This window comes from Lactuca sativa, chromosome 8 (genome assembly GCF_002870075.4).
Source record: "Lactuca sativa cultivar Salinas chromosome 8, Lsat_Salinas_v11, whole genome shotgun sequence".
NCBI lineage: Eukaryota > Viridiplantae > Streptophyta > Magnoliopsida > Asterales > Asteraceae > Lactuca > Lactuca sativa.
The window spans coordinates 185,550,445-185,569,126 of NC_056630.2; the positions used below are offsets into that span (position 1 = coordinate 185,550,445).

The 18,682-nt window shown below is 34.3% G+C and overlaps 1 protein-coding gene and 1 long non-coding RNA gene across 4 annotated transcripts in view; one reads left to right on the forward strand and one right to left on the reverse strand.

The window, feature by feature from the left end:
* Positions 1 to 18,682, reverse strand: part of LOC111911853 (glutamate receptor 3.6) — a 34,872-nt gene extending 16,190 nt beyond the window's left edge. The window contains exons 1-3 of the mRNA XM_023907596.2: positions 18,501 to 18,682; positions 18,024 to 18,123; positions 17,707 to 17,935 (exon numbers count right to left, since the gene is read on the reverse strand). Of these exons, the coding sequence (XP_023763364.2) occupies positions 17,707 to 17,935; positions 18,024 to 18,086 (292 nt within the window). The 5' untranslated portion in view covers positions 18,087 to 18,123; positions 18,501 to 18,682. The remainder of the gene's footprint in view (positions 1 to 17,706; positions 17,936 to 18,023; positions 18,124 to 18,500) is intronic.
* On the forward strand, positions 5,386 to 7,932 carry LOC111911855 (uncharacterized). 3 transcript variants are annotated; one of them, XR_008225924.1, is made up of 5 exons: positions 5,842 to 5,935; positions 6,027 to 6,097; positions 6,193 to 6,261; positions 6,449 to 6,495; positions 6,964 to 7,932. It is a non-coding gene; the product is annotated as an uncharacterized LOC111911855 (long non-coding RNA). The 3 variants fall into 3 exon arrangements; XR_002857002.3 differs by lacking the exons at positions 6,449 to 6,495; positions 6,964 to 7,932 and adding an exon at positions 5,386 to 5,799 and having other exon boundaries at positions 5,884 to 5,935; positions 6,193 to 6,432; XR_008225923.1 differs by lacking the exons at positions 6,449 to 6,495; positions 6,964 to 7,932 and having other exon boundaries at positions 6,193 to 6,432.

Below are 18,682 nucleotides of genomic sequence, written 5' to 3' on the forward strand. Positions count from 1 at the left end.
CACATAAATTATATGTGATTAAATATATAGAATCACATGTGATTAAAATACACGAGACCAACTATTGAATTGAAAACATGAAAATGAATATATGTCCACATAATTCATATGTGATTAAATACATATAATCACATGTGATGCAATACACAAGACCAACTATTAAATTGAAACACAAAAATGAATACTTTCCACATAAATCATATGCGATTAAATACATATAATCACATTTGATTACCTACACCAAGATAGCTATTGCATTAAAATACGAAAACAAATATTTGTCCACAATAATCATATGTTTGTTAATACATATAATCACATGTGATTAAATACATGCGGCCGGTTATTGAATAAAAAACGTGAAAATAATATTATCTAGATAAAGCATATCTGATTAAATACATATAATCACATGTGAATATGTGTATCTAATCATATATGATTTATGTGGGAAAAAAATTCATTTTTGTTTTCTAGATTCAATAGTTGTTCCTATCTATATAATCACATTCAATCATATTTATCTAATTGCCTATGATTTATGTGGGAAAAATTCATTTTTTGTGATAACCGTCAATTTTCGGTCAAGTCAAAGTCAACTAAAGTCAACAAGTCAAACCGATCGACTCCATTAACCCTTGGGTACTAGGGCTTACGTTAGATAATTACTATACAAATCGCTAAGCTAATGAGAAATCATCAAATGAAATGTTCGTATATCTACATTTCATTAACCTAAAACGACGTTAAGTAATGAACCAAATCGATAAAACAATGTAGCATACTCATTGGGAGCGTGTAAGATCCTTAAACATGGCTTAACGGGGTTTACGGACCTTGCGTTGCGAAACCAGACACTCACAAATGTCACACACGAAACCTCTCTCAATCGTTTTCACTATATCTCTCTATTTAGAATCTCTCCCAAATCTCTCTGAGTATGTGAAATCTCTCCCAAATCTCTCCAAGTATGTCAAATCTCTCCCAAATCTCTCCAAGAATGTGGAATCTCTCCCAAATCTCTCTCTATATGTGAAATCTCTCCCAAATCTCTCCAAGGATGTGAAATCTCTCTCAAAACCTCTTTTGAATTTATTTTAATCATTTGGGGCATCCCGACACTTGACTGGGTGAAAAACAACTCGAAACGAAAAGGTTCCTTGGAAAATTAGCCTCTTGGACCGAAGTCCCTCTATAAGGACCCAACCCTTCTTGAGCCAAAGCCCCAAGGACCGAGTCCGAGGTCCTCTTGCCTAGACACAGCAAGCACGCCGCAGTCGGCTAGCTGCAGCAAGCGAGCCGCAGCCCGTAAGCCCCGCAGCAAGCGAGTCGTAGCCAGCAAGCCCTGCAGCGAGCATCACCTCGGACCGGAGCCCCTTTTTCCTTCGGATCCACCTCCGCGACCAAGACCTCCCTCCGGATTCCAAGGCTGCTAATGACCGAACCTTAGCACCTACGACCCCGAACTTCGGATTTCAGCACTTCCTACCCGGGTTTCAATACTTTTAGCATTTTAAGCCCGTTTTTAATTATTTTAACGCGGGATTTTCTCCAAAAATCATATTTTAACATATAAGACTCCATAAATTCATAAATTCAACATATTTTTAGGGAAATTCATATTTAAGAATAAAATTTATTAAATGAGACCTTGTGGTGGAGTGTTGACTTATAATTGATTTATGACACAAGCAACCACCACACCCACTCCATGACTAACCCACATACCTCCCCACCATACCTTGTCACTTCCTTGTACCTTCCCACTCAATTTACAGCCTCTCCCACATCCAAAGAGCTGAAAGACTCTCTCCCTCTTTCTTCATTTCACTCACTTCACTCATTTCCACCACAAATCAAACACCACTGTTCTCTCAAATCCTCTCACACAAATTCGAGATTTCCAAAGCATTTCCAGCTTTTCTCCTTCATTTTGGTACGTATCATCACCCTCCTTATGATTATTACACTTCCCTTTACTCATATCATAGATTGTTTACACAAATTCCATCACTTTGGTGTTAGATTCTTGAAAAACTTCTAGGCATCCTCAAGTGTTCTTGAGTTGAACACTTCTCATCTCCAACACTCATCTACTAAAACCACTCAAGGTGAGTTCATACCCCTCTATTGTCATGTTTTCTTAAGTTTTAAGGGGGAGAATACAAATTAAAACACCAAGAACATAACTAAACATTTCTAACAGCTTTCATCAGAAAAGTTGGACTCCATTCACGGACTGTTTTGGTCAACTTAAACATTTTATTTTTCAAAACTGTTTTAGGTGCAAGTAGTTCCAGTTCTTAGCTTTAAAATAACTACTTGCACATCTCCTTACGATTTTTCTACAATTTATGGTGATTTTTACAAAACTGCCTATCACTGTAGCTACGAATCCGGACCAGTCTGTGAATATGAGCATGTTTACACAAGTTAGAAGCGCCCAAAATTCGTAATAAAATTTATGAACAAACAAGACACATTTTGTGAACTCACATAAATTACGGATTTAGTTTTTGACTTCATATGATTTTTCTATGACTTTTCTAAATCAGTGCTGAAAGGCTAAAACTAAATAACAGCCTATAACTTTTATAACACTTTGTATTATGCGGAGCAAAGTGTATAAAGATAAGTTCTAAATATTGAATGCATTTCCTTGTCAGTTTATCATTGTAAACTGAAAATTTGTTACTCATGATAAGGTTTCATCATTTATTTCGAATACATATAATAAACTACAATAAGCATAGTTTATGGGATTTTTACCGCATGACAAAGGCTTTACTCTCGAAACAAATGGGTTTTCATACACGGCCTAATAAACTATAAAAGTAATAGTTCAAGGATTTCATATCACTAATTTATTCATAAAAGGTTATTTTACTCCCTCTATGGGAAAAGGGTTCAATAACAAATCATTTGTAAACTAGTTAACTTAGGTTGTGAGACAATCTCTACCCATACGTTCGAGTAAGGGATTCAAATTCCTGTAAGTTATAACTAGAGTCTCTTGTAGGGAGAGCGTGATAATTGTGTATAGATCTATATTGGGGTTGACATCCCACACCTCGCTGCTAGCTATAGCCGGACCGGCAAGTCTGCGGGGGACAAGAGTTATAGGATGAGGGCGTCTGAAAGACGTTGTGCAGGTGTGACAACCCAAAATCTATTCTGTCAGTTTTAATCTTTTCCGTTAAAAAGCTTCGTTTTATTTAACTGTCTGTTAACCTTTTGGAAGAGGCACTACTAGAAAAAAGGCCTTTTACGACGCGCAAAATACGACGCTCATTGATCTATGTTACGCAAAGGAGAGTGACATTAGAAAAATGTCATCTCTTCAAAAAATTTAAGGATAGAAGACACGCATTATTGCGCGCCCTTAAATTAGTGTCTAAAAAAAACACGGAGGGCACCTATAATAAAATGCGCGTCGTCTAAGGATGTCGCTTTATATTTTTTAATGGAACGCGCGTTCCATCCTTTAATAGTGGGGGAAAGGGGGAAATGAAATTCTGAAAAAATTAAAAACCCCGCCATGCTCTCCTCTACCTTCTTTCAATCGTTCTTCTTCTCTCTCTCTCTCTCTCTCAATCAAATACCAAAAATCGACTATTGTTGGAACTAGAGTTCCGGTTCTTAGTGAAATCGAAGGTTTTTTGGTCACCAGGCCATGAAATTGATCAAAGGGGTACAATTTTTGGAACCATGACTATTGTTGGAACTAGGGTTTCAGTTCAAAAACCCTTCATCTACTTCCCTCGATCTTCAGTTCCTCAAGTACTTTCTCAGCCTCTCAATCAATAGAAGAGCTGTATCACAACTACAAATTTAGAGTGATTTCCATATCAAGTAGAACAGTAGCTCCATTAAAGTCAAGGTCTCGAAACTCCATGGTCAATCACCATCAACATTCTACTTCTTTATTTGTTCCAGAGGTTTGTCTTCCTTTATTACGAGTTTTATAACCTTTTTAATCAAACTCAATTAGCCCTCGATACCTAATGTTATCTTTTGCGTTGTTGCTTCTGCTCTGTTCTTCTTGAAACCTCCCCACACTCTCATGTCGAAACATAATTTATGATATCGAGTTGGAAATCAATAGAAATGGCTATGAAGGTCGGTTGGGTTGGACGATTCTCTGGAGGACGAGAGAGATTTGGACATGGCAGATCGTAGGGCTACAGAGATTGAGCTTGATACCATGGAGGGTTTTGCGTCAAGGGAAAAGCTCCACCATCATCTCAACGACCAAGGTTGGTTAGGGTTTCTGTTTTTTTTCTGTTTTATTTCCATTCCTTCACCATCACCAATGTTACTTTGTGCTTCATCTGATGTACGGTTACCTTCTCCTTGTTATGGTGGCAATACTCCTATGGGTTGCTCTGATTCTCCATGGGATAATTTTTCCCCTTCTCTTGTTCTAATTAGGGCAATAATGAGAGTATGATGTTAGAGATGGAGTACAACTCTGAGAGTATAAAGGTTGTTGCAATACATCTTTTCATTAATTATTCCATTAGACTCTCTGTATTGATGTCCTCAAAATAGGGAGCTTAGACATACTCTCAAGTGTCAACATTAAAACAACAGATTGAATTCTTCATTTAATGTAGAAAAATTTGAAAGTTGTAATAAAACTTTATAATGATGTAATAAGGTAACATTAGTATTATAGCTACAACAAAGTCTACAGTTGGTTTGGAATTTTAAAATGATTAGGTTTCATCTCAGGAATCATGGAGCTTAACTTTATTTCAGGAATCATGTACATCCATCTTGGGTCAAATCTGAATTACTAAGCTATAAACAGGTTTCCACATCAATGGTACAACACATGTTTGATTACGTTTTGGAAAAGTCAAGTCCATTAACTGGTACCCCACATGGAAAAAAAGAAAAAGAAAGTAAAAACCCATTTGAAACCTGATGACGCCGGCCATACCTGATGCAGCAAGCTCACATTTTTAAGCACATTACTTGACATTTTGTTACTAAAGAGCGACATAGACAACATGTCTGATCTTAAATTCTTGGATATCTCTGATTTTTTTCTTCTCACTCAACTTAGTAAAGAAATGACATCCCCACAGAGTTGCTAACTATTCCAGCAATACGGTCACATCTGTGATCTGTTACTGTAGAGTTGCTAATTATTTAAGCTAATCACATTTTTTTGAACTTAAAACTGTTAAATCTTTATATAAAAAATGTTACAGATATGAATCTTAATAGTTTAATAAGGAATTGGGATATCAAGTTGAGGATGCAATCTGAAGTGGGTTCTTCTACAAGGGGTTATTTTGAACAACAGTCATAAATAATTCTTATGTAATTTAATAATAAGTAAATTTATATAAAGCCTTGAAGAAATTAGCAAAAAAAGTGTTAAAGTAAACATTGCAGTATGGATTGAAACTATTAAGTTATTGATTTTTTTCAAAATCTTACAAAATATAATGTTAAAAATGTTTATGAAGTCCTCAAGCTTCTATTGCAGGTGTGTCAATATAGTGAAATTTTACACTTTATAATTTCACATAATTATGAGCCATAAAGAAAATAGAAGGTCCTGGTACATTTTATTTATTTATTTTTGAAACAGGGGGAGGGAAATGAAAAGATCCCTACAGATGTTCAATCTTCTTCTTCTTCTTTTTCACCATCTAGACACCATGAAAGGAAAGTTCTTTTTGTGTGTTTTCATGACTATTACCTTTTCTTACTTAATTAACATATGTAGGTGTGGGGGTGTTATCGGAAAATACGTTGCAGGGGAACTGAAGCCACCTTCTCTTGGTAAGTGGAAAAGTTTTTTATGTGATTATATATGTTGCAGATCAACCGAGTTGAATTTATTCACTGTAAATCATTTCTACATAGGGATATAAAGCCAGACAACTTCCTTATGAGTTTAGGGAGGCGTGCTAATCAGGTTTCATTCCATAATTTGTTCCATATTTCATTGTACATTTTGTTTTTTTATAGTTTTATACATAAAACATATATAAACCTACATGTTACAGGTCTATGCTATTGATTTCGGGCTAGCCAAGAAATATAGAGACTCTTCAACTCATCGGCACATTCCATATAGGTGAGTGAATTTTTTTTTAAACTTTCATCAGCAATCTTTTATTCATAAAAAAGTGAACCCTAATCAATCTAAATTTTATATCTTATAAATTGCAGAGAGAACAAGAATTTGACAGGGACAGCTAGATATGCAAGCATGAACCCAAGCCTGATGGAACATAAGAGGTCAGTTTAATGTGAACTTATTGTATGTTTGCTAGTTGTTGGGAAATGGGAATAATGATTGATGTAAAAACTGCAAATAATAACTAATCTTAGATGGGATGTCATATAGGTTTTGAATCTGAAGTAGAATAAGAAAATCACCATCTGAATCTATTTGTTTATGTTGTAATCATAAAAAAAATTTCAGGAAGTTGGCAAATTGAGAAAAAGAGAATGCATCATCTGTACTTTAAGGTATGGTGAAAATATTTAGAGAAGTTGCCATTTATCTTGATTGTCTTTGAATTTCAAACTTTGATGAGAATAGGGAATTTATACTTGTGGGGACTACTTTATTTTGATTGTTATAATTAAAGTATTAAAGAGGAAGTCGAGTAGTATAAGGTGGTGTTTGGATGAGCGTTTTACGACTTTTGTGTTATAATTAAAGTATTAAGGAGCTGTTTGGATGATTGTTATAATTAAAGCATCAATACAATCCAAAAATCACCAAGATTTGCATCCTTGTGTTTTCATAGTTTTATCACTTCTCGTGCTACTCCTTGTAACGACAAATGCCAACCAATTGGCAGCTTAATTAGTATTTTTCTAGTTTTGCAATGCATATGGAAATGATATGGTTTAAATATCAATAACTTAATTAGTATTTTCCTTGATCTGTTGTTTTATAGTTCTCATGTGTAATTATTTTTTTTCTCTCAGCTTCCTGCACCAAAGCGAGGCGAGATTGTTAGACAGATTGATGATCCACAAAGAACCAAGCTTCAGTACCTTGGTAGGCTTCTATCACTTGAAATGGAAAAAATTCTTCCAAAATGAATAGGGGAAGTTCAAGTATGTACTTAATCACTTTTAGTTATCATCGCATCTTATTAAGTTGTATCTTATTAAATAAAGTTTTTTCATAGCAAGAATTCATTGTTATGTGCAAATTTGTTGTGGGCTTAAGCCGACAATTTAACAGATCGGTCATACCTTCTGAACGTAAGATCTATTCCCATTTCCTTTCATATTTCAAAAATAAAGAAAAATAACATTACAACCTTAATTGGTTACCTTCTATCTTATAAACTGTTAAATGTTGTTGTGTACGATGGAATGCATGCATTGCTCTAGTATGCGGAAATGCTTTTATTTGGTAAGTGATACCTAAACCTTGAGAAATGTCAATTTTATCCTTGAAAACCTTAAAGGAAATAGTACATTTCAATAATTGACTACTTTTGAGAGGTGGCTTCTCTCCCTCATTTACCGTACATTTCATTTGATGCCTACTACTGCACTTTTAATATAAGGGTAAAAAAAGGTTTATAAATCTCTTGTAGAGTTGTATTTCATGAGGAAAGATTCAAGAATGAAGAAAAGTAAGTAATCTTATGATATTGTGATTGTCCCTTTTTCTGGATCAGGTTTAATTTGGATTTCAAGCTCACCAGCATCTCCAAGTAATGAGGGATCCGTTACACTTAAGAATATCAGCTTATCAAGAGCATCACTTGCATTACTAAAAGAAGGTTTCTTGTTAGAACTTTTGTTTTTAAAAACGATAAAAGATGGAAATCAAACATGAAACATGTAGACTGTAGAGATGTTTTTACATGTAAATTTATATATTGTAAGAAATAGAATTGTAAGACATTAAATTCTATGAAATGGATTATATTTTTTGTATATGATATTTTATTTTATATTGTGAGGCATTAAATGCAAATTTAATTTGAAAATTAGTAAATCTATAAAAAATAATTTTTGTTAACATTTAAAATTATGATACGCAAACATGCGTGTCATCTTCATTTATGACATGGCCTTTCTTGACAGAGGCTTTCTTGATACGCATTGCGTGTCATTAACACGCGCGTCGTAAGGTTACGACACGCGAATGCGTATCGTCTTCCTTTATGACAGGGCCTTCCTTGATACGCATTGCGTGTCGTAACCGCGCGTCGTAAATGTGCGTCATAAATACGCGTCGTAAATGCGCGCCGTCTCTCTTTATGACAGGGCCTTCCTTGACACGCATTTGCGCGTTGTCTGAGCGTTTTACGACACGCAATGAGCGTCGTAAAAGGCCTTTTTTCTAGTAGTGAGGTTAATTATATTGGGACTATTATAATGACTTGGTAAGGGTTGAAACAAATTAGAAGCACCCACTAGATGCCCTTAAAAATGTTTAGTTTCAACCAAGTCAAAATTTGACCGTTTAATCGGGTGCGACCAAAAAGCCCCGTTTAACAGTAGTATCGGGTAGATTCCCACTGAGCCCCAACTCCAACCCCTATATAAGGGTGATTTGAGTCCATTAGAGACTTTTTACACTCTCCCCACTCTCTCTCTACAACTTAATTTCAAGCCAAAAATCGTCCGTTTCGAGCCCCAAACGAGTAGGTAAACTATCCTAACTCATTGTATAGCCTATCTAGCATGAAAATTCTTGTTTAAAACATAAAATAGGGACCAAATCATGTGTTTACGGCCCAAGAACACTCTTGGACCGTGAACACCATTTAATGGGGTTTTTAAACCCCAAAACCCATCCAAATTGTTCCTAAGGCTTAGATATGGCTTGTAGGCTTATGGAATTGGACTTAGAACACCTTGAACTAGCATTTTGGGGAGTAAACATGAGTTTACTGCCCAAGAATATGCTTGGGCCGTAAACTCCTCTTCATGGGGAGTAAACTCATGTTTGAGTGTTTAAAAGCCACTTAAACACACCAATAGCCTTAGATTGAATTCTAGAATCAACCACCAACAAGTTAGGGGCCTTAAACTCGATTAAAACAACTCCATAAGGAGTTCACGGCCGTAAACCCCTCATGAAAGGGTGTCTGGGCCGTAAACTCCTATAAAGGGGTTAAATGGTGCCCTAAACTCCCCATTTGACTTGGAAAAATGCTTAGGAATTTACCCCCTATCATTTAAGCCCTTAAAACACCCAAGGAATATGTCCCAGGGAGCTTACGATCGTAAACTCCCTTGTTTAGGGCCGTAAACTCCCATTTGGTCCATTTAGGTGCCTTAAACCCACTCATACACTTTGTATTTGGACCTAGCATAAATCTACAATTGATATAAGGCCTTTAAGCATCCTAGAACACCCTCACCATGAGTTTACGGCCGTAAACTCATGGGGAGTTGTCCCAAGGCCATGAACTCTATTTATAGAGTTTACTTTTGGAGAGTAAACTCCATTCCTAAGCCATTCAAGCCCTTAAATGTTACCCGGGACATCCCTAACACTTTATCAAAGTGTTTTCCGCACTTTAGGATGCGTATACTTGCTTAATTGGTATTATATGTACTAATTGTATGTAAACATATGTTATCATATGTTAATAGGTCACTAAGTGTGTTCAAGTCTTTACTTGACACCAAGCACCCAACCGGCACCTTCGTCGGATCCACTTACGTCAGGTGAGTTCATACCCCTGAATGAACCTTTTAAATGTTTTTACATATTTTATAGGGGGGATACAAGTTAAACATGCCAATTATCATATCAATCACATGTGATTGATAACCCGCATGCACAAGGATTTACCACACTGTTAACTGTTTTACCAAGAATGACACTGTAAATGGTTTCTAAAACGTCGTTACTTGTTCAACTTTTACTTATAATGTTAAATCAAAGTTTCATTTTAAACTTGTTTATGAAAGGTTTTCAAAGTATTTTTAAATATTTTTAAACTTATTTTACAAAGGAATACCAAGTCGTGATTTTCTTAATGTATAAAGGTTTTCCAAAGTTTTCGTCTATGTTTTTATACTCCTACTTGGTGAAGATACCACTGCTTCATTTCATTTTAGGTAATGCCTCTACTTTGTGATACGCTTATACCTGATAACGCCTCCACTTCGTGATACGCTTATACCTTGTAAGACACTCTACTTCATGATACGCTTATACCTTGTAAGACACTCTACTTCATGATACGCTTATACCTTGTAAGACACTCTACTTCGTGATACACTTATACTTGAGAACGCCTCCACTTCGTGATCCACTTATACTTGAGAACACCTCCCCTTCGTGATACACTTATACTTGAGAACGCCTCCACTTCGTGATCCATTTATACTTGAGAACGCTTCCACTTCGTGATCCACTTATACTTGAGAACGCTTCCACTTCGTGATACGCTTATACCTGATAACACTTCCACAGAGTTAGATGTATGCCTATGCTTGTATGGATGCATATAAATAATGTTTGAAGGACTTAGGAAGGCTTGTTCGCCCTATTTCCTTTTCTTCGTTGAGATGTGGTCTGGTGGGATCGGATGTCCGTCCGAAGGTCGTTTGATCATTAGTTATATATTATGTATACATGCATAGACATATAGGTTTACACTAGTCAGCCCAGTTGTGAGTCTCTATTGCTTGTCCAGTATTTTACATTAAATCTCACTATACGAGATACATCCTCAGTACACGGCCTTCTCCGTTGTCGAGTTGGTAACCAGAGTCTCTTGTAGGGAGATCGAACATTGTGTGTATAGATCTATACGAGACTGACACCCCTGCACCCTGACTGCTAGCTACAGTCCACGGCCTACCAAGTCGAGGGGTGACAAATGTCATATTTTATACCGACAGTTGCAGGGCGTCAAGATTCTCTAGTGTCGATCAGTATGGTTACGAGTATCTCAGGGTTACCTTATAATTCATGGCTTTAAGGTAACGGGTTTTATACACAGTATTTCACTGTATACACTATGTTCACTGTATTGGACCTTACTAGCTGTATCTTTCATTTGATACTGTCTAGGGTCTGTCTCTATTTTAGACCTTGCTAGCTGTATCTTTCATTTGATACTCTGGGGTATGTATTCTCTATTTTAGACCTTGCTAGCTGTATCTTTCATTTGATATTGTCAGGGGTTTGTATTCTCTATTTTAGACCTTGCTAGTTGTATCTTTCATTTGATATTGTCTGGGGTCTGTATTCTTTGTTTTAGACCTTGCTAGCTGTATCTTTCATTTGATACTGTCTGGGGTCTGTATTCTCTGTTTTAGACCTTACTAGTTGTATCTTTTATTTGATACTATCTGGGGTCTGTGTCTCCTTTTGTTAGACTGAGCCAGGCATACCGTTCATTCGATACCCTCCTGGAGTCTATGATTCTTTTGCCTTAGTCAGCAATCCTCACTGCTGAGGCATATGTTATTTTCCCTGATATTCTACGACTTTCTTAAAAATCAAATCTCGTATTTTGATAATGAAAGTGTTTAAGGGAAAACTACTTTTTACCACATAACTCTGACTAGACTTGGTAGAAGACTGCTTTTTAATCAGAAAATATAGGATTTTCTGGAAATGACTCTATTTCACTGTATACTTGAAAACTACTACTTATATAAAGTTATTTGTATAAAATGACACTAAATACTTATGAACTCACCAGCATTTGTAAAAATGTTGATACTCGCTTTTCAAATAACTTGTATTCTCAGGTCAGTATTAGACATGTACATTCTAGGAGCTTCTGTTGAAGACGGTTTTGTGCCAAGCTGTATCTATACTAGTTTCTGTATTACTTTAATGATTCTATACAATGTAAACTAGGTAAAACTATTATTATTAATGTAATGGTTGTTGTACTTTGATTACTATACTGCATATGTTGTGATACTTGACATGACGTCATCCACCCCAGAACGTTTCCGCCGTTCCGGTTTTGGGTTGTGACAACAGGTTACCTCTAGTCATAGTATGGTTATAGCGCCTCACATAAATAGTTAATAATCTTTCAAGTTTACATGGAAAAATTCTAATTTACATAGGGGGTTTTACTTCTAAATTAACGAGTTTATGTTGATTTAAACTTGCATGATTCACTGTAAGTATGATGAATTACTTGTACACTACGGTCTTTGGGTCTTAAGACTATAATTACATAATAAAGAAAATATTGGATTTTCTGGAAACATACTCTATCGCTTTTACAAGGAAAACGGCTATTTCTCAAACAAAAACTCTTATGAACTCACCAACCTTTGTGTTAACACTTTTTTTCAAACAACTTGTTTTCTCAGGAAATCACTAAACAGGTAACCAAGTGCTTTTGAGGATGGGACGCTAAGGCGTCAAACATTTCACATTTTTGTCTACATATTGTAATTGATTTAGAAACATGTAATTCATACAATGATGTAACTCTTTCAATTGTGTATATATATATATATATATATATATATATATATATATATATATATATATATATATATATATATATATGATTGGTTGTATTTACTTTGAGCACTATTATACTCGTTGTTGTGATACTATACATGAAGTCCGCCACCCTCGGACGTTTCCGCCATCCTTGGTTTCGGGGTGTGACATTTTTAGTTTCTCGATTCAATAAATGTTATCATATATATATATATATATAATCATATGTGATTAGATACATATAATCACACGTGATTATATGTGTGTATATATATATATATATATATATATATATATATATATATATATATATGTATATATATACATACATATATATATATATATATATATATATATATATATATATATATATATACATGAGAAAAACTAGTGAATCAAGAATGTAAAAACAAATCTTTTCCACATAAATCATGTATGATTAAATACATATAATCACATTTGATTAAATACATGAGGACAATAATTGAATCGAGATAGCAAAAACAAATTATGTCCATATATGTCATATGTAATTAGATACATATAATCACATGTGATTATATACATCCAATAACATATGATTATGTGGACAAGTTTCATTTTCATGTTCTTGATTCAATAATTGTTCTTGGTCAACTTTAATAATATGTGATTAAATACATCTAATCACATATGATTTATATGGAAAAAAATCTTATCTATATTAATCAAATATGATTAAATATTATATAATCAAATTTGATTAAATACATAAGAAAAATTATTGAAAGGAAAACTTGAAATTGAGCCTTACGTGATTAGATACATATAATCATATATGATTATACGTATTTAATCACATGTAATTTATTTTAATTAACACATATAATCAAACATGGTTTATATGGTTATATGCACTTAATCACATTTGGGTCAGATAGTATGGTGGAGATGGGTGGTAGTGGATGGTAGTGAAGGTGGGGGAGGGTGGTGTTGGTAGGGGTGGTTGTTGTGGTTTTGGATGGTGGGTGATAGCGGTTATGAGTAATAGTTGGTTTATGGTGCTTATGGGTGGTGGGTAGTTGTAGTGGTGGAGGGTGGTGGGGGTGATAGGAGGTGGTTGGGTTGGTGGTGGTGGTGTTTATTGGTGGGTGATGTAGGGTGGTGGTTTCATGTGATAGTGTTGGTGGTGGTGGTAAGTGCTTGGTGATGATGGTGGTAGGTGGTTATAATGTTGGTAGGTATGGTGGGGATGGAAATGGTGTATAGGTGGTGGTGGTGGGGGTAATAGTAATAATGGGTTGTGGTGGTGATGGGTGGGTGGTGGCGGGTGGAGGAGGTAGGTGATGGTGATGTATGGTGGTGACGGGTGGTATTAGTGGGTGTTGGTGGTTGGTAGTAAGGGTAGTGGCGATGGGAAGGGTTGTGGTGTTGATGGGTGGTGGAGGCGGGTGATGGTGACTAGTTGTGGTGATAGGTGGGTAGTGGTGGGGTGGTGGTCGTAGGTGGTAGTGGTAGGTGGTGGTGGTGGCGTGTGGTAGTTGGTGGTGATGGGGGATAGTGGTGGTGGTAGTAGCATGAGGTGGTGGTGGTGGCGAGTGTTAGTTGTGGTGATGGATGGTAGCGGGTGGTGGAGATAGGTGGTAGTGGTGATGGGTGGTGGTGATGAGTGGTGGTGGTTTGTGGTAGGTGGTGGAGGTGGGTAGTGATGATGGTGGGTAGGATGGCGGTGGGGGTGGCAGTGGCAGATCGTGGGTGTTGATGATGGGTGGTTGTTGTGGGTGGTGGGAATAAGTTATAAGTTATGGTGTTGGGTGGTTGGTAGGAGTGGTGGGTGGTGTGTGGTGGTGGGGGTAGCGGGCGGTGGAGGTGGGTGGTGGTAGTGAGGTTGTCGTGATGGGTGGCTGGAAGTGATGATTGGTGGTTAGTGGGTGGTGGTGGTTGATGGTTTGTAGGTAATGGTGGTGGGTGGTGTTGGTTGGGTGGTGAGTGGTGTTGGTTAGTGAGTTTTTTAATTATTTATAACTATTTTTTAATTCATATGAATATTATTTTATAATTTTAATTAAAAAAATAGTATGGTCCAAATTTGTTCTTAAATGTTGAAAGCTCCTATATATATATATATATATATATATATATATATATATATATATATATATATATATATATATATATATGTGTGTGTGTGTGTGTGTGTGTGTGTGTGTGTGTGTGTGGCTAGGTTAAAATGTTTTTTACATTTATTGTGTACTAGAATGCACCAATAGGAATTTAGTAAAATTATATTATTATTTAATTAAATAATGATAGATATTAAATGTTTTCCATAATTGTATGTATATTAAATGATATCCATAATTATAATTTTTTGTTTATGGAAATTAATTAAATTCATCATTAATGTCAGCAATAACATTCTTTCAGAATGAATTCATATCTAGGATTTATGTCAGCAATAACATTATTTGAAGACTCACTCACTTAAAATACAATAAAGTTGTATGAAATATGAAGAATGAGGGTGTATTCTAATAGAATATACTCTCGTTCTCCTAGAATACACTCTTATTATTTTATATTTGAATTCATTCTAAAAGAATATTATTATTGACATTAATGACGAATTAAATTAGTTTCTATAAAAAAAGATTATAAATATTGATATCATTTAATATAAATTTAATGTTTACTCAATTCTTATTGGTGCATTCTAGCACACAATAGATATGGGAAACATTTGAACCTACCTCTCTCTCTCTCTCTCTCTCTCTATATATATATATATATATATATATATATATATATATATATATATATATGTATATATACATATATGTATATATATATATATATGTGTGTGTGTGTGTGTTTGTTCAAATGTTTCTAACAACTATTGTGTACATCTAAGAACCAATCAGACTTAAGAAAAAATAAAATCATTAATAAATCGTAAAAGTGTATAATAGTAATCTATGCACTTGCTTATTTGGAAATTCCTAAGATATTGGACCAATTCTCATTAAATCACGTTGTTCTACATCTCAAAAACCCTACTCCATAAACCGATCACATCTGCAATGATTTCCCCCTTCCCATTGTTTTCTTTTCTCTTTGTTATCTTCCAATCGATGAGCCAACCTCACCATCGGCGATAACAACCACCAATTGTTGCCTTCCTCTAATCCCATGTTCAACGCCTCCTTCACTCCTTCAACATCCTACTCCTTGTTCAGTCACCGAACATCACCATTTACTCCTTCCACTTCGTCAATCACAACAACATTGGTATCAGGTAGGTTTTTTCCTACTTTTTTTTAACTTAAATTTTGTTTTTCTTCTCCTTTTCCCATCATCTCATGAATCTTTCTCATGCTTTCAGTGCATTTTCTGGTGTTGTGAGGGTGTTTGGTGTTTAATACAACTTGTTGAAGGTGTTTGACATTATATTTCAAGGTAAATCTAGGACAATTGGAAAATGCACAGAAGGTGTTCGATAAAATGCATAAGAGATGTTTCAATCCAAATTCTCGGTAATTGACTAATTCCATATTTAAAACATACTTTCTAGTAATTTTTACAATCAACATGCTTGTGACTGATTTTATTAGTTGTGTCTGTGGTAAGGATGAAATTTCTAAGAAAATATTGCTAATACACCCATATATTCTACCAGAATATATATCAAGACTTTGAAGATTCTATGCATTATTAAACTTGTAATTTTCAGTAGGATACCATTAGTGTTTGTTTTTTTTTTACTTTGCCTCTCTTGCAATGTATAAAAAAACCTAACTGCACTTGTTTTTTAGAAGAAATTAGTGTATTATGATGTGAAAGTTGGGTATGATGTGTGAATGGAATTTTGTGTATTCTATTAGAATTTATTTATATAAATCCATTCTTTCATGATGTCTTTATGAATGTTTGTTAACAAGTATATTTCCTAACCTGATAATAATAACAAGTAATTCGTGTTATTCTTCCATAATACCTTTAAGAAGGAATCAAATAGTGATCATACAAGAGAAAGACTTGAAATAAGTTCAAAAACAAGTATATTTGAGAAGAATTACATTCTTACAATAATACATCACATTTTTGTAAAATAGTTGGAATCAAGTCGATTATTTGGACCATTGAAGAAGATTAAGTGCATTCATTCAATAATTGTATATTTAAGAATGTAATTTTGTAAAAAATTTATTCATTTTTTATGGCATTCTATCATTATATTAAAATGTATAAGGCTGTTATTTTGTAATAATATGTATTAATTTGTATTTAAGTTTGACTGCTTATGAATAGATATAAGAATGAAGTTATTATTCAACTGGATGTTCAAAAAAATGATTCTTTATTAATATTCTAATAGAATATCATTCTAACCGAATCACAGGAACATAATTCTAACAAAATAACATTATGATAGAGTAAAATTTGTTTATGTTTACGAATTACGTTTCAAATTGAATTAATTAAAAAACATTGGATTTTTTAAATCAAGAGCATTAACTATCCCCTAAATCTTGACTTTTCTTTTTTTAAATTTATCTTAATTGACTAAAATATCCTTATAATCGATATAGATGGTACTTTTGTGTTAAATAAAGATGATTATATTTATAGCACATTTATAAAATTTTGTAAAATACATTATCGTTGTTTAAAATTTCAATATGTATTTAACTTTTTACAGAGTTTGATGAACAAAACACAAACTTCATATTTATAATTAGTTAATATAATTTAATATATAACAAAATATTATAAGTATTAAATATTACATTTAAATTATAATTAGTATGTAAAAATAAATTAGAAATATATAAATATATAAACAGAAAAATTAAAACCGACAACACAAAGTTCATCCCTATTTTGGGAGAAATGACTAGTATAACACCATATTTGGTGTAATACTATTTATATCACCAAAATGGGAGTGGGTTGGAGAAGAATGAAAGAAAAAATGAAGAAAATAATGGAAATGAGAGTGGGTTGGAGATGTTCTAATCTAGCCTAATTAAGTAATTATTTAACATTTTAGCCAAAAATTAGCAATTATCCAAAAATAGTCCACGAAACCGTAGATAATTAAAGTGGATTACTTTTTCGTGGGTTATTTTTGGCTAGTTTATTTTTTTGATTATTTTTGGAAAGGTAATTAAGAAAAATGGCTTAAACTAGTAATTCCCTCTTCTATGAAAAAGCGTGTATTTATGAATCTTCATTGAAACTGTAAGAATAGTGAAAAAACACAAGGGAATGTTTAGAAGACATACCCTCCATAATACTCAGAAAGCCATTCGAATTAGAGTCATGAACGGTTAGTTTCAACTTCGTTCCATTAAGAACTGTTGGATCAGAATTCACATCTTCTACTGCAACCTCTAGAGCAATTTTTGACACTTTGGCTATGTTGGAGTCGAAGGCCAAGACGGACCCAATTTTTACATCTTCTGGTCTTCGGGGAGTATTAGTAGTATCCTTAAGCTTATTTGATGGAGGAATCTGACATTAAACAATAAAAAACTGGGTTTCCACGTCAAGAACAAAAAGAAATCATTTTTTGTCACAATTACAAGTTTCGGGTATGTACCCAAGCTTCGGCAAAGCCAGTGATGAAAATCAACACCACCAACATACCCCAAACTGGATTCATAGCAATCTGTCTTCAATGTCCTTTTTCCATACACCCTCTAATTGGAAATAACATAATGATCAGAAAGATATGTAGATAACATAATGATAAGAAAGATAGTTCTTGGAGTTATATACATATCAGAACCTACAGAATCAAAATTTGCTGATATGAAAGGAGGGTGGAAGCTGCTGGACTCGAATAAAATTTAGGTTTCGACTAAAATAGGTTGTACTAGTAGTAGCAGCAGTAATCAACTAGAGCCAATAAAATATGATTTTGAAAAAGTTGGTTCACTAAAAACATCAAACACTCGGTGATCAGTTTTATGAGATAATACAACATCAAAGTATATAACTCCCAAGAACTAAGTCATGCTCAAATAACATAGAAATGGGGATTTAAATTCCAAAAGAAGAAAAGGAGATTATGTACGAGAAAAGCAAGCATGAAGAACCCTATAAACGTTAAAAAGTTCACAGCTTTCCACAAAGAAATTTGAGAGAGAAATGTTGCAGGTATCTAATGTACAAGAAAGGAGAAACTCTCCTGCAAAAAAGGAAGAAGCAATTAAAAAACAGAGTGCGTGAGAGCAAATGTTGCATGAAATTAGTAGA